The sequence below is a fragment of the Sciurus vulgaris genome (genome assembly GCF_902686455.1).
Source record: "Sciurus vulgaris genome assembly, contig: HiC_scaffold_272_arrow_ctg1, whole genome shotgun sequence".
Lineage (NCBI taxonomy): Eukaryota > Metazoa > Chordata > Mammalia > Rodentia > Sciuridae > Sciurus > Sciurus vulgaris.
The window spans coordinates 471,927-497,490 of NW_027632781.1; the positions used below are offsets into that span (position 1 = coordinate 471,927).

General features: G+C 33.0%; 1 protein-coding gene across 1 annotated transcript; it reads right to left on the bottom strand.

The window, feature by feature from the left end:
• Positions 1 to 275: 275 nt before the first annotated feature.
• LOC306652544 (ankyrin repeat, SAM and basic leucine zipper domain-containing protein 1-like) lies at positions 276 to 25,564 on the bottom strand (the record flags this gene model as incomplete). Its single annotated transcript, XM_079125378.1, has 7 exons — positions 276 to 389; positions 6,140 to 6,251; positions 19,903 to 20,014; positions 22,200 to 22,322; positions 24,550 to 24,649; positions 25,010 to 25,244; positions 25,545 to 25,564. 7 exons carry the CDS (start codon positions 25,562 to 25,564, stop codon positions 276 to 278), a joined length of 816 nt encoding a protein of 271 aa, XP_078981504.1.

Below are 25,564 nucleotides of genomic sequence, written 5' to 3' on the forward strand. Positions count from 1 at the left end.
TCTTATATAGTCTGATTTAACAAAATGCAATAAAAAATAAAGCATTAATGTTTCGACGTGAGTTAAGACGGTGCACTGGTTTGCTTCTTAGTAAAATAACTATAAAAATTGACTTTACAAAGGGTATTTGATTTCTGAACAGAGAATATTTCAAAATCTCTTTCCTTGAGAAAATAATGTTATAAAATCAAATGACACTGACAGACATTATTAAAATTAAACTAAACAAGAATAGTTGATTCTACATAATATTAATATAAATTGATAAGTTAACTTTACCTCACTTCCAACTCTGCCACTTCAGGTAACTCTCCAAAATTTATCTCTTCTACCTCCAGTTCTTTAACAGCAGCCAGAATTTTCTGCTGATCTTTATTGGTAATCTCAAACTAAGTAGAAATAATTTTAAGGTGTAGTTAAGATAATTATACTGGAATAATTTAATCTTCAAAATCATTAAAGAGATTTTCTGCTGAAATCTGCATCTTTAAAAACAGACATATTAGAAAATAATATAATAAAATATATGGTTTGCTTATAAGTGTGACTGATGAAGCTATTTACACTACCAAAATATTTTTGCAATATATAATAATTGTGATAGACTCTCAAACCCAATTACTAGATTTTAATACATAATAGTCAAAACAACAGAGTACAAGTTGATATAGTATGCTTATTTTGATTTTTGTAATGACCAAAATTAGTGATTCTAATAATAATTTCAGGTTTCAATCAAAATTAGTGGTTACAATAATTTCAAATTTCTAATGTATTCAGGTAACAAAGTTCATTGTTTTTTTACACAGCCTATTTATCAAAATATCCCTAATATTTCTCACACTACTTTTTAACTGTTAATAATATTAGATGTCAAAATCATGACTTTATTTTTTCTTTTTAGATATACATGACAGTAGACTATATTTTGACATATTGTACATACATGGAGCATAACTTATCCTAATTAGGATACCATCCTTGTGGTTCTATATGATTTAGATTCCATTAGTTGTGTATTCATATGTGAACAAAATAATACCTTGATAGTTTTGAGAAAATAGCAATAGTGGTACTATTTCTAAGACACATACCTATATCCACATACATTTAAAACAACACCTCTTATTTCTAAAGAAGTCTGTTTTGCAAATCTATTTCAGATTTAGAAATGAAGTTCTGGTTTTAACTGAGATATCATAACCACCTAAAGGAAAAAAAACACAACTTTATATTTTTAAATGCTTTTAAAGTAATTTAATACTATAATCAGATTTTTGAGTTTTTCATAATCATATTTAATCAAGAACCTAATAAAATATCAATCAGTTTGTAACCCTAGGATTACTGAAATAGAAAATAAAAGGAGGTACAATTTTAAAAAAATTAGTACAGCTAGAGTGTTTGAAAATGATACTAACCTTTACAAATTCATCTTTTTTCATGGTCAAAAGGTGTCTTAAAGTTATATCCCTTTCCTGTAGAAAAATGTAAAAAAAAAAAAAAAACCTATTACCTTTCAATATAAATAGTACAAAGGGAAATAGTTAAGTGTACGGCAAGATAGTGAACTGCTTAACAACTTCCAACTTTCCAGAGGGGATAGAGATGTAGATAGAGAACTACACTACTGGATAGATAATATATACTCACCTCAAAAAGTATAAATATAGCTAGATTTCCAGATTCAAATAACATGATTACTTTTTCAAATTACTTTACAATTTTGCTTACGTGACATGAAAACATTTCTATAAAATTGAATAGAAATTATATTTATGCTGATTACTCCAAATAGAGAAATTAGTTTCAAAATTTTGAAATAGTTTCCAAATTGTACAAAACCCAACTCTAGTTGGACATGGTGGCATATGCCTCTAATCCCAGCGGCTCAGGACACTGAGGCAGGAAGAGTTCAAAGCCAACCTTAGCAAAAGTGAGGTGCTAATAAGCAACTCAGTGAGACCCTGTGTCTAAATAAAATACAAAATAGTGCTGGGGATGTAGCTCAGTGGTTGAGTGTCCCTGAGTTCAATCCCTGGTGCCACCACCAAAAAACTCAACTCTAAAACACCTGAACCAAATGTGCATACTCCTAAGGGGGATCTGTTTTAAGTACTAATGTATTGCTTCAGTATCCTTATAATTCTCGTCTACTCAAATCCACAATGCATGCTTAAAGTACCTAGGTAATGCTTGGCATATGGGTCTAATTTAATATTCAAGACAACCTTACATTAGGTATTATTTTCTGTAAGGGAAATAAAAACATTTAAGTAACATATTTTGGTCAAAAATCAGTGGAAGAATCTTATGTTTGTTTGGTTTAAAAATCATGCTTCTATACAAGAATTCAATACTTGTATATACAAGAATATACAATTCCATATACAATTCTATATACAAGAATATACAATTCTCTACAATAAGAGCAGCAACTGCATAAACAAAAATTGTTTTATTTACTGAGGCACTGGATTGTTGGCAAAAGTTAAATTCAAATAGTTTATACTTTATGTAAATATAATAATAAAATTTGGGGATATTCATCACAAGTTTCAGAGGGGATGTATTACAAATTATGCAGAAAAGGTACAGCATTCATTCATAGGCATCTTTATGAATTAAAATTTAATGTTATGTTAACCAACAAATAAACATATACAAATCTCACCTTTAGTAAGTCTGTCATATGTTTCAGTCCAAGACCATGTAAAAATATTTCCAGATCTCCAAATGCTGTGTATGAACTATACATATTTATAGAAATGTCAATTTCAGGACAGACTATCAATGTACAAATAGTAAATATATACTTATATTTCAAAGAAAAAATAAGAATAGTAAGAATGAATTCATATAGAATATATTTATAAATGTACATTCCAGATTTGATGCTGTATCAAGGATTGAGCAAGTGTTAATTCTTTTCTCATCCACCTGGGTTGGAACTGAATCCAGGACTTTGTAAATGCTAAGGAAACCACTGAGCGATCCTCTCAACTCAAAGCAGGCTTTCCTAAGCAATGATATAAGAGGAAATGGATGATGGCAAAGTATAGCTCATCTTTTCTAAGAATGAAAATATTCATTAACATAAATTCCTTGTAAAATATCTGCATGTAAAAAATCTCTTTAATTGTGATAAGTAAGAATTAATGAACAACTTTATATGGGGTAGACAGTGGTTTATAATTGTATCCTGAACAATAGTGTTCAGAAAAAATAGTTTTAGCTTAAACAATGAGTAATGTGCTTAAAATACTCAGAAAGCAAGGGATAATACAGTTTGAATACTAATGCAGATGCTGAATCCCTTAAAATACATTTTACTGATATTTTACTAAGTTTACATTTAAAGTCATTAATTTATGATTAATATCGGTACAAATAAGTAAAACTCTCTAAAAGTATGGACACCAATGCACCTAAAACCCAGACATTTCTAAGTGATATTTAAAAATGCTTGTCAAAGTATAAAATATCATATATCTTAAATACATAATTATATTTAGAATAAGTAGTAAAAGCATGCATTTTTAACTTATTTACAGGAATTCTTTTGAACTAAAATATGTTACCCAAATATGTGATCTTTTCCTATATCAGAATCTGCTGTCAATTGTTTACAAATAGCCTCTTCTTTAGTTAGCTCTTGAAGCTTTCCTTCCAATGGATTTAAAGTCAAAGAAAGAAAGTTGAAGATCTGAAAAGTTTCAGTAATTAGCCAAATATAGTTAATATTTTTATATACTGTTAAGTGCATTTAAATAAAATAACATGATTATTTTTCAACTGGAAAATAAAATTTTAGCAAGGTATAAGGGACAGAACTTTCATGACCTGTTACCCTGAGAATGACTTTTATAAACTCAAGTAAATTCTTCCTTGACATAAAACAAACAGAAGAGTATAACTAATTCAAAAGAGCAAAATTAAACAGAGTAGCATTTTTAGTAATATATGATACAAAACTAAGATGCCATTTTGATAAATGACTCAGAAATATCAAGTTTAAGGTAGTAAAAATATACTGAAATACACTGATAAGAGAGAAGGAAGAAATACACTTGCTTAAATGTATACAAATCTCAACTATATGCCTCAATGCAATATGGTAAAATTTGTTAGTTTTACAATCTAACTTCTTACAAAGTCAAGGCTATGTCATGTAATCATTCAAAATATAACATCAAATTTCATTATAAGAAATGATTTATGATTCAATATAACCTTTGATCATAAATTTATTATATCAAATTCAGTGTCATCTACTCAAAATTTTCAGTGTCATCTACCCAAAATTTAAAAATGTAGTAAACTAATTTTTAGTTTCCAAATTTTCAAAGGTTAGAAGAAATAATGCAAAAAAAATTTTTTTTGTTATTCTAGGGATTGAACCCTTGGGTGTTTAACCACTGAGCCACATCCCCAGTACTTTTTTATATTTTATTTAGAGACAAGGTCTCTCTGAATTCCTAAGTTCCTTGCTAATCTCCTGGGGCTGGCTTTCAAGTGGAGATTCTCCTGCCTCAGCCTCTGGAGCTGCTGGGATTATAGACATGCACCACCACGCCCAGATTTCTTTTTGAACTTTTACAAGACTTTAGTGATTAGTCTCTATTCTAGAATAATTCTGGAAATGTACATATTATTTGGAAAATGATATCATGTTTATTAGATTGCTCAAAATTTAGTGGAGTTATTTTATATGCAGTATAAGTGGCATGGTCTGACACTTGTATGATAGAGCTTGTGGAATTTCATAAACTTTAAAATTCAGAACCTCAGTGTTATGAACTCTTGTACTTAATAATTTTATAATGATATTGTATTTGACTCATGCTTAGAAAGTACATGCCACTGACTAAAAGTTTAGTATTCACACCAAAAGTTTGTATTCATAAAATAATTTGATATATGGCAAATATTTATCATTCAGCTTTAAAATCTGAATGACATCAAATCATATACCCAAGTATGTTATCACTTTACCACACACCTTGTCATACACATAGGAATAAATGTTGCTTAAAGGATTTAACTTTTAAATTGTCTAACATCTAAAACTTAAAATTATACACCAATGTTTTAAGTACGTCTTCAAATGTTGACACTTTACTGTTTCAATACATAAATTAATTTTTAAAAATCTAAACCAGTTGATAATATAGTGTACTCTATTTTCATTATTGGCAACAGAATAAGACTGTTATCCTTTTACATAACTTATCACACTATAAATGTCTTTGATTTAGCAGATGAAAAATTACTCAAAAAATATTAGGTGGAGAAAAAATATTTATACACTTAATAGCTGAAAAAAACTATTATTACACTTGTGAATTCCAACAAAATAACATAAAAGAAAAGTTCTATATAAGATAATATGACATCACAGAAAAATTAGTTTAACATATAGATGATACCTCAAGATGTTTTTCTTTTTGCAATCTCACTTGGTGTATTTCCATCTTTGGTTTGTAGCATTTTATTAGCTCCAACTTCAAGCAACTTCCAAACTACATTTTTATGACCTTGATGTGCTGCCCATGTTAAAGCCTGTCTGGGGAAGAAAGGAGGATTGCTTAAACAGAAAGAGTGCACATGAGACAGATAGGAATTGTCTTCAACAGTATTAATGGCACATTAAAAAAGAGAAAATGGTTAATTTATAGAATGATGCAACCTCTTCATCTAACAATATAAACATATTTCCCATATTGTAATGTAACATACTTCCCATGCTATAATTGCAAAGCGAACTGCAATGTTCACTGTTTTATAAAATCAAATATTTTATAGTTAAGCAATGTTATGGAACAAAATGATTTATATGCCAATCACCGAAATGTTTTCTACAAAAAAGCAATCTTCGTGTAAATTCAGAGTCCAGGTTCTTTGCACATTATAACTTTTGTCATGAATAACGACTATAAGAGTCAAATGATTACTTTTGTCTTCATTCATTTGTTGCTGCTTTTCACCAAACAGTGATTATACCCTAGATTTTCTGTACTTACTACTTCTTAGAAATCTTTTTGTAATAAAAACAACCAAACATCTATTTTCATAGATTAAGGGTAATATTAAAGTTAAAAGCAAAAATTGAAAAAAATGTTGTAGAAATATTTCTTACAGCATAACCATTCTTGTCCTGGGCATTCACTTCTGCTCCATGTGCAACCAGGCGAGCAACCACCTGGGGGTGGCCATCCCGTGCAGCGTGCATAATGGGAGTCATCAGTCTCCTGTGAGGAGGAGGAAAGGAGAATTAGGGTGAGGGCTGCCATTAATGACTGCTCAATTTCATGAATTTAAGTATGCACAATACTATCAGTATTGTTTTGACAGCAAAAAAAGATATAAAAGCATTTAATAAGTCAGGTGATTTAAGTCTAATTTTCCAGCAAAAATATGACACTTGAAGCACTGAATGCGAACACAGCACCCTCTAGTTAAGAAATATATAAAAATTACTAAACCATGATTTTTAATGTTTTAATAATTCATACATTCCTCTAGGAAATCATCAGGTTAACTGCATTATGCTTATGCAGGGGATATAGTGATGATTATGCAAATAAGGCTCCTCCTTCACTGGATTTGCTAATTCTAAATGCTTATTACATTTTATTCGGTAGATTGCTGAAAAATGTAAAGTTTAAAATCTTCCCTTATTTCTTAATGTGTCACATTATGATTCTATTTAAGACTATAGTAATTTTATTTTGACTTGAAGGTTTACTCTAATCAAGAAAGAGATCAAATAATTTATTCTAACATTGTTTGGAAAGTTCTTTCTGGGAGAGAACAATAGTTTATCTTTAGTTTATAATTTCACAAAACTAGCGATTCAGACCCTTTACTCCTGGGTGTTAGTCAGCTTAATTCTATTCCAAAGGACACTAGATTATTCAATCAGTTCTACTTGGGCTGAATTTAACACAGTCTATTTTTAAAGGGGGTTTGACATTCTGGGACCAGTCTTCATTAATCATCACCAATATCTGATTTAGAAACAAATAACTTAAGAGAACAAAAAACTAAATAAGTTCAGACTATGCATGTTGATATAAGAGAGTTTATCTTGGTTATTCATAGTACTTAAAATACCTATAAATGAAAATGTGCCTCAATAAGGCTTATTAGTTTTAGGTATATTCTGAATCTGATAACTTCATGCCACTGTCTAAAACACAAAACAATTCACACATTTGTCTGTTTTTTTCCCTATCTCCTAGTATACTTTGATTGCCTTATTTGAAATTATATGCTACATTAAAAATTCTCTTCTTTATCTTGAATATCTCCTACCTAGTGGTTTTATTAAGATAGACAATTTTTATAAAGTGAACATCGAATTTTCTGGATAACTTAAGAAAACAAAAAGTATATGCAACAGAAAAATTACTAATCAACTACTTATTCTAATTCTTTACTACATGTAAATGAGACCTCTTGGTATCTCTCCTCCATTCCATGTTCCCCTCACAAAGCCCAAACATGCACCTCTCAAATCTTTCCTGTTTCACTAAGCCTCAGGCATAGGCTAATTCATGATCTTCCCTATCACTCCATAAATAAGTTATAAGGAGGTCCTAAGAGCCCTACCTTCACAATATATCTGCAGCTGAGCACCTCTTCTCACCTTGTCAGCCAGGACAGTAGTCCAAACCATACCTACTCTCCCTGACCTGTATTATTGCAAGAGCCTCATAGCTGTTTTCCATGCTTTTGTTCTTGTCCACTTCAGTTAATTCTCTTTGAAAATGCCAAGTTGTTCCCTTTTCAGGGAAACACTGTTGCACTGGTTTCTGACTACTGAGAAAAGATGAATTTATCCAAGTGAACAGCAAAATCCTATGCCAGTCTAGCTTATCTAAAATTATTGACTTTTTAATACTATTTAAGTGAAACCATCAATAATGTTGCATGACATTTTTGGAAGGAAAAAGAGAAATTCTTCTAGTATTTCCTACTTGTTGGTTTAATGAATTTGCAATTTTATTACCTCCTCAGGAAAGTTTAAAAAAATTATATTATCTGATCTACTCAAGTAACATGGTAACTATTTGTGCCAACACTAATTTTCATCTTTTTCTTAAGATTCAATGTAAAGAATTCTCATTCTCTTTTAAAACTACTGCAATTTGGTTCTGCTTGCTCCTAACATAAACAATTTTTAGCTTATTGTATACTCATTAATTTTCATTTTTATCCTATCACAAATTTTCCTTTGTTTTACTTCACTTAACACTAGTAATGTTTGATACTAACATCCCTTTCTTTTGGCTTACATTTACTTACAAAGTTATGAAGTTCACACTCTTTTTATTCAACCATTTCTAATAAATGGGATTTAGCTATTTTTTGTGTGTTTAAGACCAAATCTCAGTCTGTTTCTTAGGCGATAAATCCACTCCATTCCCATTAAGCATAATGACTGGTACACTTGACAAAATTCTTTTCAGTTTTTGGTTTACTTTCCACTACATTTTGAAAATCTGGTGACTCTATGCTTCTATTAAACATTATTAACTTTCTGTGCTCTTAGTATCCTTCAACACATAGGAGAATTTCATTCAAAATGTCAGTCGTGCCTCGGCTCAAGATGAAGGTTTCACATTCCCAAGTGTATGCAAATGTCTTTATTTTGCCCCTACTCTTGAATGACAGGATGAATAAACACATAATTACAGATCCCAAGTTTATTTCTCAGACTATTTGCCTTCTTCCACATATAGCTTCTATATTGTGAAATATGTTAGATGGAAATTTCTGTATAGAAATACTTTATAGGTAATCTGTCTTTTCAGTAAGCAACTCTTAGGAATTTTGCTTTATTCTTGATATTTTGAGTTCAGTGTGATGTGTGCTTATTTTAATTTTTAATCGAAATATATATGCTATTTGTGTATAAATTTTGCTATGAGTACAGGAAATCTTTTAACCCTAAGGTTTTATGTCTTCAGTTTGGGAATATTCTTGGCCATTATTGATTCAAATATAGCATAACTTCCATTTTCTTTTTCTGGCACTCGTATTAGATAGATGTTAGAATTCTTGGAAAGATTCTTCATGTCTTTTACCTGTTCCTTTATATTTTCCATGTATTATTCTTTGTGTTGTTTTCTAGGCGATTTTCTTCACATCTAGCTTCTAGTTCATTAATCCACTCTTCAGCTGAGTCCCATCTGCAATTTTGCACATTATACTTAGTTTTAGTAGTCAACACTAGTTTTCATAATTCACTGTACTTGTTTTGCACTTCCTGTTTGTTATTTTGTGAAGGCAAATCCCTCTTTTATTACTCAGAGCAATAAAGTTCTTTTAGATTCTATTGTCACCAGTCTAAGTGAATCTTTTTGTAGAGTTTATTGTCCCTGTTTCATTCCATGATGCTTACCTTATGTAGATTTTAGTGATTTATTGCTGTATATGTACTTTTCAGACTATTACTATATAGGTCCTCCAAGCACAGAAGACTCAAGTCCATAGGCTTCACTTTGCCTATTAGTAGTTCTATATATTGCCACAGTTCCAATCTGTTTCTTTCATCAGTTACTCCTTTTCCATTACAGAGGTAATTGTCTTTTTTGTTTTTATATCTAAAATTTACATTGGGAGGGCAAGGCTTCAGCATATTGTTCTCTGCTTAACATCTTAAAAAGTCAAATTTATTTTCCAAAATTTATCTGGTCTTTTTTCATCAATTTTTCTTCTAGAACTTTTTAAACCATTCATCAAGTTAAAACAATTTCTTTAACACTCTGAATAAATGTGTTTAATTTTAAAAATTAATGTGGATTTTTAAGAATGTCTTCTTTAATGCTGAGTCAAGAAATGACATGTCTGCTTATTCAATCTTTTGTTTCACTCAGTGGAGTTTTAAATTTTTCCTTTATTTGAATCATTCATGTTTGTTGTACACTTGTATCTACATTTATATGTTTTTGGTCTTCAGAATGTGATCTATAATCTCATTGTATTCCCAGACTGGTATCTGTAATTTGAAAACCAAATGAAATTTGAAGATTAATATAAAAAATCTCCCTCATTTTATACTGATTTCCAACAGTTTCTGAGTTGATTTTCTTGGATTTATCAAGTATATAATCAATATGATCTTAAAAATAATAATTTTGTCTTATCTTTTCTAATTGAAAAAAGGCCTAATGGCTTAATCTGAGGCAACAGAGTTCAATGTCATAAAATGGAGGGTAGAAAAATCTTCCTGTAAAAGGCAAGGGAGTCTATCTTCCAGGGCTGGTGGAACACACTGGGACTTGCATGCCACAACCAATTTTGCTGTTTTAGCATGAATGTTGGCATAGACAAGACACAAATGAATGAGCACAACTTTGTCCCAATAGAACCCTAGATGTCTGCCAACCTCGGCTTTAGACTATGAACTGTGACATCAGTCAGCCTGGTTCAAATCTAGCTTTCAGTCTTTTCTGGGTGAACAGTACTGGATGCATTTCTTAAGTTTCATTACCTCAGGTTCTTCATATGTGCAAACAACAGTTTCTACATGTGACAATTATTGTTGATACTACCATAATCTGTGACAATGAAATGATAATTTTAGTAAGAAAACTACCAGGCACAAATTAAAGAGTCTGTCATTATTATTTTTATTAACTACATCTTGTTTTCCTTTCTAGAATGCTTTGTCTTTCCTAAAACAATAGTAAAGCAAAGACTGCTTATAAGTACCCTTGCCTTGTTCTGACATTAAGGCAAATGCTGCTAGTGTGTTTCCACTAAGCATATGGCTAGCTCTGACTTCATATATATGTTTATAAAATTAAAGAACTATTTATGTAATCAAACATTACTAAATCCCTTGATCTATTCATGAAAATGTCTTCCCTAATATTTAACCAATTTTCCATAGCTGACATAAATTTTATTTGATCATGGTATATTATTAATTTAATTTTCTGATAACGTTAAATATATTGATACTTCATTAAGTATTTATAATTTTTGTGTCTATGATCATAACTGAGATTGATGTATATAGTTTTGGGGGCAGATAAGTTATAAAATTATATTTCAGAATCAGTGTTGTTTGCTTTATAAAAAAAAGAAATTGAAAGGCTTCTAGTTTTTTATGTTCTAGGACTATTTAGACAGAGAGTAATTTGTTCCTTGGAAATTTAAAAGAAGTAACTTGATAACGTCTCATCTCTGAGTCTGATATGTTCATTGGAAATAGCTCTCTACAAGATTTTTTTTCAAAAAATGGATAAAAATTATAACATAAAATTCTTTTAAAGCATAAATAAAAAACAAATTATAAACAGATCTTCCACACACATAACAATAAAAAATTCTATAAGATGTCTGCAAATGCCATAATTTCATTCTTTTTCAAGGCGGAGTAATATTTCATTGTGTATATGTCAGCATTTCCTTTATCCATTCATCTGTTGAAGGACACCTAGTTTGGTTCCATAGTTTACCTATTGTAAATAAAGCTGTTATAAACACTGATGTGGCTACATCACTGTTGTATGCTGATTTTAAGTCCTTTGGATATAAACAGAGGAGTTGCATAGCTGGGTCAAATTGTAGTTCTATTCCAAGTTTTCTGAGTTATCTCCATACTGCTTTCCATAATGTTTGTACCCCAATCTGCAGTCCTACCAGCACAGTATGAGTGTATCTTTTTTCCCCATATTCTTGCCTTTTTTCCCCACATCCTTGCCAAAACTTATTATTGCCTGTATTCTTGTTAATTGCCTTTTGGACTGGAGTGAGATAAAATATTAGAATAGTGTTGACTTGCACTACTGTTGAAGATGATGAACATTTTTTCATACTTTTGTTGATTGATTGTATTTCTTCTATGACGTGTCTGTTCAGTTTCTTAGCCCATTTATTGGTTGGGTTTTTTGTTTCTTTTCTTTTTTTTTTTTTTTGGTGTTAAGTTTTTTGAGTTCTTTGTATATCCTGGAGATTAGTGCTCTGAGGTGCATGTGGTAAAGATTTTTTCCTATTCTGTAGGTTCTGTCTTCAGATTATTCAGTTTCCTTTGCTAAGAAGAAGTTTTTAAGTTTGAATCCATCCCATTTACTGATTCTTAATTTTAATTCTTGTGCTTTAGGAGTCTTGTTAAGGAAGTCAGGTCCTAAACTGACATGATGCAGATGTGTTTTGAAGGAGTAGTTGTCAAGAGTTTTTTGTCTATAGTTTTTCTTAATTTTGTCCTATTCATTTTTTGCTTCCAAAAGAGTCAGGTTGATTTCCAAGTATGTGAATATCCATGTTAATGCTATGCTTGAAATATGCAAGGTAACACTAAGGCATTTGTCACTACAAATATATAAAATTGCTTAACAAAGATAAAATCAGTTCCCACATATAAGGAAAATAAAGGTAAATAAAAAGATGAGCATAGACAATTTATAAAAGTACATATAAAAGTTGGTAATATAAGGAAAGATATTTTAATAAACTGAAAATCAGAAAACCCAGTCCCCAGAAAATAAAAACTATGAAAATGCTCAGAACGCAGATGTATCTCACTGGTGTAGTGCTTGCCTAGTGCACTTGAGGCCCTGGGTTTCATCCCCATCAAATCTCCCACAGAGAAAGAACAACCCTATACCATCACCTGCTCATTTTTATCTACCAGATTGATAAAAACCACAGTTTAATATGTTGATGAGGATGCAAAAAATGGATGCTCCCTCACATGTTTTACACTATAAAGTGGAAAAAAATTTTAGAGGACTATTTGGATGTAACTTGTAAGATTTTAAATGTAAAAAATTTTTCAGTATTTCAATTTCTACTAGACTTAAAAAATGAATATGCTCCAAAATATCATCATCCTCATTGTTAAGGAAAATATTTTAAGGCTTACTCTGTTACTGGGTACTGTTTTAAATACAAAACACCTTTATGAAGTGAGTGATATTTTTATCTCTGTATTATAAGAATTAAACTGAACAAATGAATAACTCATTAAAATTACAGAGCTAGTAAATAAGAAAGGTGGGATTCAAACCTTGACAGTCTGACTCATGAGACACCACTCCAACTACCATATGACACAAGAATGCAAATATTACTACTGACAAAGAAAGATGCAAACACATTTCTGAGTGAAAAGAACTGTCCATGTGTGTGTTTGCATGTAATTAAAAAATAAAAGAATGGAAACTTTGGCCAAACTTATTAAAGCAGATATCTCTGAGATAAAAAAAAAGATTTCAAGAAATTTGTTTAGTTAAGGAAGACTCATGCTTTACTAATGGAATTACATATTATTTTAATATTCTGTGACAAAATGTATTGACTATGTACATTTAAAAAGGACAGGAATAAAATCACAAAATAAATGACGATTTCCAGTAATTTTAAAAAAACTTTCTGAATGAATATTTCTGCCCATATTTTCAGAAAAAAGATGTCACATATTTACCTACAATTAGTAAACAAGTTAGTATCATCATCTGCTTGGTTTTTGGGATTGGCTTATCTCACTTAGCATGATATTCTCCAACTGCATCCATTTACCTACAAATGCCATAATTTTATTCTTCTTTATGGCTGAGTAATATTCCATTGTGTATATATACCACAGTTTCTTTATTCATTAATCAACTGTAGTGCATCTAGGTTGGTTCCATAATCTAACTATTGTGAATTGAGCAGCTATGAATACTGATGTGGCTGCATCACTGTAGTATGCTGATTTTACTGCTTTGAGTATAGGTCAAGGAGTGGGACAGCTGGGTCAAATGGTGGTTCCATTCCAATTTTTCTAAGGAATCTCCACACTGCTTTCCAGAGTGGTTACACTAATTTGCAACCCTACCAGCAACGTATGAGTGTACCTTTTTCCCCACATCCTCACCAACACCTATTGTTGCTTGTATTCTTGATGATAGCCATTCTAATAGCCATCTCATTGGGGTGAGATGGACTTCTAGGATAGTTTTGATTTACATTTCTCTTACTACTAGAGATGTTGAACATTTTTTCATATATCTGTTGATTGCTTGGAGATCTTCTGTGAAGTGTCTGCTCATTTCCTTAGTCCTTTTATTGATTGGGTTATTTGTATTCTTGGTGTAAAGGTTTTTGAGTTCTTTGAATGGAGGAAGGATACATTGTACAGAGGAAAAATAGGGGTGTGGGGTAGGAAAAATAACAGACTGAAACAAACATCATTATCCTATGTACATGTATGATTACACAAATGGTGCGACTCTACTTTGTGTAAACCAGAGAAACAACAGTTGAACCCCATTTGTGTACAATGAATCAACCAAATAAAAAAAAGAAAATAAGTTAGTATTGAAAGTCAATACTGTAAACCAAGCTGCTCTAGTGACATTTGCAACCAAATTTATATTATAAGAAAGCAAGCAACATTTTTCCCAAGGCATCTTCTGTTTCTTAAAACAGGCAATAACATTCAACAAGGTAACAATCAAACAGTTATTAGGTCAAAACCTTGGGCATCAGTTAATATGTGCTATCTTATCAATGATAATAAAACAGCTATTGAAATTAAAATGTCATAACGTTTTATAAACCCCTTATCTCATGACTGAACAATTTGAAAATAACAAACTCCCATGCTAGAAAAACTGCCTTCTAAATGTAAAGAAATCTTTTATTTTTTAAGACACAAAATGGTTTCAGTGAGCTAGAAGAAAAATCCTCACAAAAACCAAATGTTAATTACACACAATATTTCCAGACTTATTATTACTCTTAACAAGAAGAATGCCAACTCCATTCATGACGTGTTTCACACTATGTTGTGTATTCAATAATCTAATACAGGCCTTCTTGATTTTAACTTATAACACCATTTTTATTGCATTATCAATATAAAAAGAAAATAAGAAATAGTAAGTTCACACCACATCATAAATGCCAAGTCCCAAAAAACTTAATCAAGGCCACTATTCAGGCCTAAACATAATTAAGCTAAATTAAGTGAAAACTTTTTTCTGTGCAATACTTCCCTATCTACTGGCAGATGCTATTGGATTGAATTATTATAAATATCCTTATGACATTTCTGCTACATTCAAAGGCACTTACATATTGAGCACACAGTTTCTGTTCTGTACGAATAATTTATACCCCTGACTTGTAAGAATTATTTAGATAATATTTAAAAACAATTAACATGGTGCTTGTTATACAGAAAGTATTCAACTAAATTTTAATTTAAAAACAAAACAACCCCTCAAGGAAAAATTCTAAAGCCAAAATAAATAAACCAGTAAATTGCCATATTGGTTTGACACAGTATACTGTGCTAAGTATCTTCTGTAGAAATATCTAAGAGAAACAAAAGATATGATTTGTGTCCTAGAGAGTTATACTTAAAAATAGATTTTTAGTTGCCAGCTCTTTACTATTAGTCCCAAAGGAGGAAAAAGGAAAATAATAAAAGAAAATACAATGAAAAGAATAAGCTAGATTCCTATGTACTAATTATAGAAAGTCTATCAGGAAATACTAAATTAATGTTATTTCCAAAGAGATTTTAAATAAAATTTGAAAAAAGAAAACTCCATGGAAAATAAATATCAGAGCTGAAATAGACAAATTATAAACAAATAATTCAAAAATATCCAAAATACTGAATTTTATTCTAGTAATAGAAAGTTAGAACAAAATTCAGACCAAAATTTTAAAGCATATGAAAGAGCTGAATGAAAACTAATTTCAATTTCTTAAAAACCATAGAATAAGATACCAAGGAAGCAAAATCTAGATAGCAAAAAGCCAGAGATGTAAAGTGTGCATTCACATTTGTTTTTTCCCTGACAGCATGTACCAGTTCAGATGGGAAAATGAGCCACAGCTGATTTTGGTGGCCTATATATCATGGAGAACAAAACTGAAAGCCCTGGGCCTATACAAAGGTAGAGAGCTTGATAAGCCATACTTAAGACAAATTCAGCTGAGCCTCAAAGGGCTATATCTTCAGGGTAAGGATAAATCAGAAATAACCCAGCTCTTCATGTTGTATACTCCAAAATGGCCAAGAACCATAATCCCAATTGTAAGATTACACGAGTCATGGACCCATAGTCCTCGAAGTATGTTTTTAAAATATATAAAATTTTCTCTAATGGAACCTCCTAGGACTCATAATTAGTCCTCTATTCAGATTTTTAACCTAAAGACTTGCACTTAGGCATGAATGAGAAGCATCATACCCATTACTAACAGAAACAAACTCACAGAAATTGGAAATGCTCCATCTAGATATGTTTATCATATTAAAGGAAAATTGCGGGGTTACTAGGGAATTGAATGAAGGGAAACTCCACTGCTGAGTCTCATCCCAGTCCTAGTTTGTATTTTATTTAGAGACAGGGTCTCACTGAGTTGCTTAGTGCCTTGCCATTGCTGAGGCTGGCTTTGAAGTGATCCTCCTGCCTCAGCCTACTGAGCTGCTGGGATTACAGATGCGAACCACCCAGTCTAGCTAAAGAAATTTTAAACTAAAGCTTAAAAATATTTTCAGAGAATAATGAGTTATAAAGTGATACCAAAATTTTAACAAGTTCTAGAAATTAATAAAATAACTCAAATTATTGATTCAATTGGTGAACTTAATAACAAATTAGGTGTGAGTTACCAACCTAAATGCATTATTCAAAACTGTTCTAACTGAATAAAATGTATTTCATGTATTTAAGTTATACACAATTTTGAAAACTATTACAGAATTTTCTCAGTACCATTCCAGAAAGATTTCTAATTAATTAAGTATAGGAAATTCAACAGCTTCCTCTTAATTAATTTTTCTAATTGTTCTATTTACTGGTTTTCAGTACAAATGCAACCAAGTGATTTGAATCAAGTAATTCATTTTCACTGTAAAATCTACAAACCTCTAGAATTGTCCTTTTGTTCCAAACACAAGTAAATCCTTTTATTTCTCCCATTTTATCTACAAACTAAGACCATGTCTTCTGAACTTTTTCAAAGTATGAGTAGCTTCCATGCTACATTTACATAACAGAACTGAAACTTCAGTCCCTAGTTTAGAGATTGACCACTAAGATTGCTATTACTTTCACTTTATGAGAAAAGACTATGGGTCTCATTTTAGTTTAAAAAAAAGTTAGTGTTCAGTGTCTTTTGCAACAAGTAAGTATGTGGCCATGCAGCTTTCATGAAAACTATAAGCTGTATGACCAACTCTTCACTTGTGCTATTTTTCTTGAAAGGTTATTTTTCTCAGCAAAAGAGCTGCTCAACAGAAGGGAATGTCAACAGAATTAAAGGAAATTCATCTAAAGCTGTGTTTTTCTCCCTGATATCTGAATAGTGGTTCCCTAATGTATCTTTTGGCACATTTTACATGAAACTTAGTAATAATATAAGTTGTCTATATAATTCCCCCAATTTCACTGTATTCTTGAGCCCTGAGATTTTTTTTCCCCTTTCACATTGATGTATGTTATCCCTACCCCACTGTATATTCACTTAATGCTATCCTCATAAAATATGCAGGTTAAAAATCACTATTTGCCATGAGGTAATTTCTTTTTAGGACTATGAAGAAAACACAATTCAGTAACTGTATTGTTTCAAGCTTTGAACATTAAAGAAGACAAAGTAGCTGAAAGTTTATTTCTGAAGTTATTTCTCATAACTGTTAATTAAATAGACTGCTTTCTTTAATTATGCTGTAAAACAAATGGGCTAAGGAAATGAACAGACACTTCACAGAAGATGTACAAGCAATCAACAGATATATGAAAAAATGTTCAACATCTCTAGTAATAAGAGAAATGCAAATCAAAACTACCCTAAGATTTCATCTCACCCCAATTAGAATGGCGATTATCAAGAACACAAGCAACAATAGGTGTTGGCGAGGATGTGGGGAAAAAGGTACACTCATACATTGCTGGTGGGGTTGCAAATTAGTGCAGCCACTCTGGAAAGCAGTATGGAGATTCCTCAGAAAGCTTGGAATGGAACCACCATTTGACCCAGCTATCCCACTCCTTGGCCTTTACCCAATGGACTTAAAATCAGCATACTACAGAGATGCAGCTACATCAATGTTCATAGCTGCTCAATTCAGAATAGCCAGATTGTGGAACCAACCTAGATGCCCTTCAGTTGATGAATGGATAAAGAAACTGTGACATATATACACAATGGAATATTACTCTGCCATGAAGAATGATAAAATTATGGCATTTGCAGGCGAATGGATGAAATTGGAGGATATCATGCTAAGTGAGATAAGCCGATCTCAAAAAACTAAAGGACGAATGATCTCGCTGATAAGCAGATGAGGAAATATAATGGGGGGTAGGAGGGTTTAGCATTAGGGTTAGGGTTAGGTTTAGGGTTAGGGATAAGGAGGTTGGTAAGAATGGAGGAAGGAAGGACTGTATAGAGGGAAAAGAGTGGTGGGAGGGGTGGGGGGAAGGGAAAAAAATAACAGAACAAATCAAACAACATTGCCCTATGTAAATTTATGATTTTTAATAAAAAAAATTATGCTGTAAAATTATGTATTTTATTTGATTACATTCCAGTCTAAATCTTGAGCTGCTTCAAATTCACTAGCTTTTCTTGGGTTTTCAGCTTTAAAATTGCCTCACATATGATTGCCTTATAGATTTTATCATGAGATACTAATCATGTTATTTTAATTCAAATGAAGTCTTTTCCCAGATATATCCTTATGTATCTGAAAGATGCCATATACTTCTTGAGAGGAAAAATAGTCTAATACCTATGTTAATGGCTTGCTTAACTTCACATTCAGAATTTAGAAGATGGTAAGTGAGTGAGACGGTAAAGACTTGACTACCTATAATATCTTGGAGAAGTAGTAAAAGAAATTTTAAAAACAGAGGTACATCAATAAAAACTAATTTCCATTGAACCCAGAGAGGCACATCTTATCTTATGCTACTTCAAAATGTATAAATCAAAATCACAATACATCTTGAAGTGTGCTTCAGCTAGTGTCATGAAATACATGCCCCGATTTTAAGGTGCAACTGGATTCAAAAGTTACACCTCATTAGGGATATCATAAATGACAGAATTAATGTTAATTGATGTGCTAACAATATGTAGATAGAATTTTTTCTGGTTATTTTTAATCTTTATTTGTTTAAATATTGATTGTCTACTGTATAAGTCTTGGCCTTTTTCATACTGAATCAGGATTTCTCAACTTCATCATTTTGGGTTTCGTATTCTTTGGAGGGCTGTCCCACACACTATAGAAGATTAAACAGCCCCTTTGGTCTAATCCACTAAATGCTAATAATGTCTTAAAGGTGTGACAATCAAAAATCCTTTTAGATGTTACCAAATGGGCCCTGGGCAACAGAACAGACCACCCTTGAAATCATTCCAGTTGGAACAAAATCTTTCTCATCTGGGAATTATCTAAAGACATATAAAGTATTCATTATTATTATTATAGATATTTCAACAGATGCAAGATACATTTGTTGTTTGTTTTCTATGTATAATTAATTGCTAAAGTCTTAGGCAAATAGAAACCTTTGAATATGTTCTCATATTTGTGTAAAACTTGTTACACAGAGAAAGCACTTAATAGGTTTTACTTCTGTAGTTCGATCATCATATTCTTTTGAGTGTATTCACAGAAAATCTTTGTTTGATGTACTCTTTTCCTTTTCTGTCCAAATGTCTATAATATTCCTCTTAAAAGTTGAAAGGTCAACTTCTCTTGGTACTTATATATAATTGGAACTAGGAACTTATGACCTAATTTCATACATCAAGTATTTGGCCAAGAAAACAAACATTGTCTATGATTTTTAAAAATTCATATTATGAAGTGTTTAACAGGATGATAAAAGTATCTTCAACATGTTGAACCAACAGTAAGGCTCTTACCTACAAGTTACATTTGGATCAGCGTTTCTTGAAAGCAGCAGCTCTACACACTTCAAGATCTGTTCTTCAGAGCCACAAGCAGAACATGCAGTCATCAAAACAGTCTGCTTATCTACGATAACCAAGCAAGAAAAAATCCTCGTACTTTAGAAAGTATATCTATGTCGGGGTCTTTAGTCCCCTAGCTCTTCTCGACCAGCAGCAAGGGAAGGGGGTACTCCCCAACAAGGCCAAAGCGGGAAAGGTAGGGCTGACTGACCACCTGCACCCAGCCCTCCGGGCGGAGGACAATCAGACCTGTCAGTGAGACCAGTCACAGCAGGAACTTATTTACTGGGGAAGTCACACAGCTTTTATGTAGGGTGAAGGCTAGCACGCATGAGCTGATCATGTTCACAGAACTGTTGTTAACCAATCCCTGATGGTGGCCAGATTTATCATCAGGACTTTTGAAACCGCGTATGAGGCCTTGATCTTGCTCTCTCTCCAGGGAGTAAGGAGTCATCCTGAGTTAGTTAACGTGTATTAGTCCCAACATATCTAATTGACTTCCCTACCTTTAAAATATTCTACATATTTTTTGCACTCTAGAATTCTGTAAAATCTCCTGAAATCTCACTCATAAGATTAAGTCACCAAAACATGAGATCAGGGATGGATCCCTTACTCTTCATATTATATGTACAATGCACTTCTTAACTTACTTCCCCTATTTCCTTTCCTCAAGACAATGAAGTGGTGAAGCACATGACTCTGCTACATTGCCTAAACATGAACAGTTTTTGGTAGATTAAATTTTCTTTGCTCAACCTGCGATTGGAAAAATGAGCTGTACTCTCTGCTTTCACTTCTTTACTTCTCACCCATTTGACAGCTCTTGAAATCTATCTTATATCCTCCCTAATAAAACTGATTCAATGGCCACATCCATTGTTTCCTTTTCAGTCCTGTTCTACTTAATCTCTCTAAACACACCCTGTTCCCTGAAACTATTCTTCCCTTAGTTCCTATGGTATCAATGGGGAAGAGGGTAGACAGAAAAAAAGCAAAAGCAATTTCTCAATTAAGAATCCAGATATTCAAAAGATCAATATAGCCATAGTTTATATTAGTGGTTCACTACAGAGTATAAAATTCTACTCCCAGCTGTGACTAAAATACTGAGTTCAGTGATGTCTTAATATCTCATTAGATCTAAATTGTAAGTATGAAATTAATACCTACCCTCTTTACCTGACTTGTGCTATCAAAGACACATAAAAACATTAATGTGTACATTCTAAGAAAAGTATGAAGAGTTATAAAACTGTAAGTATTCCTCCAATTACAAGGAGAAGCAGAACAAGAAGTTTTTGAGCAGAATACTTTCTATCCTTTCAAAAATGCTGTTCTTAAATATAGATTTCATTGAATGACATTCTTAAACAACAAAATGAAAAATCTTCTTAAATGTGAAAATAAGAGAAATTTTTGAAAATATAAAAAAAAAAAAAACCAGGGAGGGTTTTACAAGTTCCTAAAGCACATACAAAAAAAGAATGTGAAAGTTAACTCTAAAATAACACCTATACCTTAATCATGAAGTGAATTCAACCCCCTATTAAAAACAAGTTAAACCAAGTACACATGTGTATAATCCCAGTGACTTGCAGGTTGAGACAAGAGGATCTCAAGTTTGAGGCCAGCCTTGGAACCTAGGTGACACTTTGTCACAAAATAAAACAATATAAAGGACCGTGAATGTAGCTTAGTGGTAGAGCACTCTGGCTTTAATTGCCAGGACTGCAAAAAAAATAAATAAATAAATAAATAAAACAAAAAAAAAAAAACCAGTGATTTGCTAAATCAATATAACAAACTGGATTTGAAAATATACACTTTTGTTCTTTAAGAACATTCAAAATACTATTGAGTGGAAATCATTTACTAACAAAAACAGAAGTAAACATTAAATAAACTACTTTTGAAACAACTTTGCATGATATAATTCAAAGTTGAGTTTACAATTTCAGTCTTTTGATTTTTTTCAATGTATTTTTTCTTTAAAAATTGCCAAATCTATTATAGAAGTCACAAGCACATAACTATATGCTATAATGAAAATATATCTAGAATCTACCTTCGGGCAAGGAGTTTTATGAATTAGGCTTCTAATTTTATTGTGCAGATTATTTATACAATTCAACTAATAGGTTATTTTCCAAACTGCTTTAACTTTTTCCTCCTTGCCTAATTGCTGTTTGGGATTAAAAGAATCACAGCAGACATAACCAGTTAAGTTTTCTCAAGCACCTTACCCTTATCAAAGCTTGCATTAGCACCTCTGTCCAAAAGGAGCCGAACCATCTCTACATTGGCAACGCTAGCAGCATACATCAGAGGGGTCCATCCATATCGAAAGCTGGAATGCACACTAATGCCTGTCAACACAAAAACAAGCTTTTAAAAGTCCCACCATCAAAACAAGACAAAAATAAGACAATCAAAAACTGCAGTATGTGTAACATATATACGCATAGAGACATACAAAATATAGTTTATTCTATAAGAGGTTTCCTTGGTAATAATGGTCTTAGAAAAAGAGTAATATTGTAACTGATGAACTTGCTAACTTAACTGTCACTATATGTCCTATGTTCTGAGACTTGATCTGACTTTATCAATATAAATATAAAATATTTATATTTATAGTATAATAGGATTTTCTATGCCACTTCTTTCTCTTAGGGGAGTTGGAATAGGATTCAGAGAGGGAATATGTCTTTTAAATTAGAATATAACACTTCGGCCTTATCTAAGATTGCAAATACCACATATTTCCCTAAGATATCCTAACTTTCTCTTCAACACAAAACTTACCCATGGGTGACCAGATAAAACATGAAGCTAAAAAGATAGGTTAGGTTAGATTATGAAAGCCCTGTTATGAAATACAAACTATACTTAGTGATCCAGGGATTAACATCATTCTATCTGTATTATAAAGGCAACACAGATCTATCACTGCTGAGAATGGGGCAGGATGCAGGGAGACCAATTTATGAACATCAAACTAAGGGCAGGGGAAAAAGGGGGGGATAAGAAGAGGGAGAGAGAGGAGGAGTGAGGTAGGAGGGAGAGAAGGGGCAGAGGAACACAGAGAGAGAGGGCATGAGCAGGGTGGGGCAGGGGTGTGTATAACAAAAGGACATTCAAAGGTAGGATCATCATAATTTAACATCACTTTGACAAGGAGTGAAAAAAAAGAAGAAATCAAAAATGACTATCAGATTGTACCTTAGAAAAATGAATAATAAGTAGTGAGCTAGAATTTTCTTCACAGATGACATATCAGGACTCAGGTGTAGGGAAAAGTGTCAGAGTGATATAGGGATAGATAGTAACTAGGACAAAAGACTTTCAAAAGACTCAAAAACCCATATATGCTATCAATTATATCAAGTTCTAATTCTTCAAGAGCCTCCATCACCTTCATTGAATCTCATCCCACTATTCCCAGGGCAAATTTTCTTTTCTAAAACAAATTTCTGCCTATTTTTTCCCAGCTAACACTACTAACACTATACATGCATTCATATTAGTTATTCTGGCCTCTTTCTCCTTATTAAAATTTCATTCAATTTCATTCTTCAAGTAGAAACACAAGTTCCACCACCTGACCACAAGTCCAAAGTCTTTTTCATTTGCTAATAATAACAAACATTTGTGTATTGTTTATATATTCTACATCCTTTAATTTACACATTCTCTCATTTCAATTCTTTCCCCAACAACACTTTTATATAAATGCATCCATATTTTACAAGGGAGGAAATTGAAGGATAGAAATGTTTGTACCAGGGTCAAGATTTCAGAGCCATTGAGTGGCAGAGTTATTAATCAAAGACTGATCCAATTTGTTTCCAAAAGATTTTACTTTCTACCAAACAATATATCATCTCTAACACAGAAGAAAATCATTTTGCTATATACAATCTCATCTATTTTGTGTGTGAATGTTTTGTAGATATAACTAGATGGTAAATATCTGTTATATTGTTGCATAATTTCAACAATTACAGTGAACAATTTACATTTGCAAATGAAGGTAATTAAAAAATATTTAATAAACAGAAAATCAAAATGGAACCCAAGAAAGAATCGTGATGTTTTACATAAACAAAGAGAGGCTCCAAAAGTTTAAGTAATTTTCCTAAGAAACTACACTGAATAGGCAATAAAGCTGGAACAAATATTCAAGGCATTATTTAATAACATCTAAGGTCAGGCCTCATCCCACCAAAAGCAAAAATACAGGACAGAAAAAAAAAAAAAAAGACAACATATACAACTAGAAACAATTCTTGAGAAATTTAACCTACAGTAAAGTAAACGCTGAAAAAGAAAACTCAGGGTGGGGTAGGATTAGTCCGAATAGTCCTCTTGAATGATTTGTGAGAACCAATGTAAGTTAATTAGCTTGGCACGCAACGTGAAGGCAAAAAAATTAAGGCAGGCAGAACTCAAAGTCAACTAAGATATTTAGAACGACGGATATATCAACATCGATTGCGTTTTCATTAGAAAAGCAGCACCAGCCTCTTGAAACAAGGAGTGCTTGTGAACTTAGAAGACTGCGTTCAGTTGGCATTACCCCTTAACACTCACCAGAATCCAGGAGCTCCTCCACTAAGGAAGTATCTCCAGTGGTCAATGCCTTCTTAAACGTTTCATTCTTTTCTTCTGTAGGCAACGGACTTTTTAATTTCTAAAGAAGGGCAGAAAGTTAACTTCGTGTTAATCGTGTTTCCATTCCCAGGTCAATAAACAGTGGCATCTGATGAGGACACAGCTGTCAGGTCTGGTCCACAGGCACAGCTTGTGCAGTGTCCATACCTAAAAGGAGGGGCAAGGACAGGTCCAAACCTCAGCGAGGAGCTGCCTGAGAGGCAAAGCAGTGCACCGGTGAAAACCACATCTGGGGAACGGAAGGAAAAACGAGGGGTTTGCTTCAGTCCAAACGCCAGAACTTGGAAACGCTGGTGAAAAGGGAAACACCTGAAGGAGGTACGAAGCTTCTGGGTGGGGCCTCGCCTTCGAAAACCGTACACACAGAGCCCGGTCCTACCTGGGAGGCCGGGTCAAGGTACCCGATCTGCCAGCCGTCATCCTCGCTATTGCTACTCTCTTCTCCGGCAGCCACCGCCACCCCCCGGAGTGGGCCCACTGCAGTGTCCGCTGCCACGTGCACCCAGCCGCTTTCCCCGCGCCTGCGCAGTGCACGTTGGTGGTGCTTGTGCGCATGCGCGCAGGGCTGCGCAAAAAGCGTGGCGCGGGAAGGCGCGTCCTGGGAACGCTGGGACCTAGGCCTCGGTGGAGGCGCATGGATCCGTGCTTGACCACTTCTCCGCGGCTCCTCCCAACCCAAGGGAGAGCTTGAGGGGTGGCAACCCTGCTTGTCCTCCAGGCTGACCGGAACTTTTAGTTCCTGTCATGTACTCTCCCGCCTTCCTTATACAGTATTTGGTGAACTATTTTTTGTGGCAGGAATGGCCGGTTTTGGCAGGAGCCGACAAGACCAGGCTCTCCTGGCCATCCACTGTCCCCTCCATCGCCCGTGGCCAGTCCTGCTGCTAACTGTGTGTCCCAGGGAAAGTACTCACGCTGGTGGAGCACCACGCAT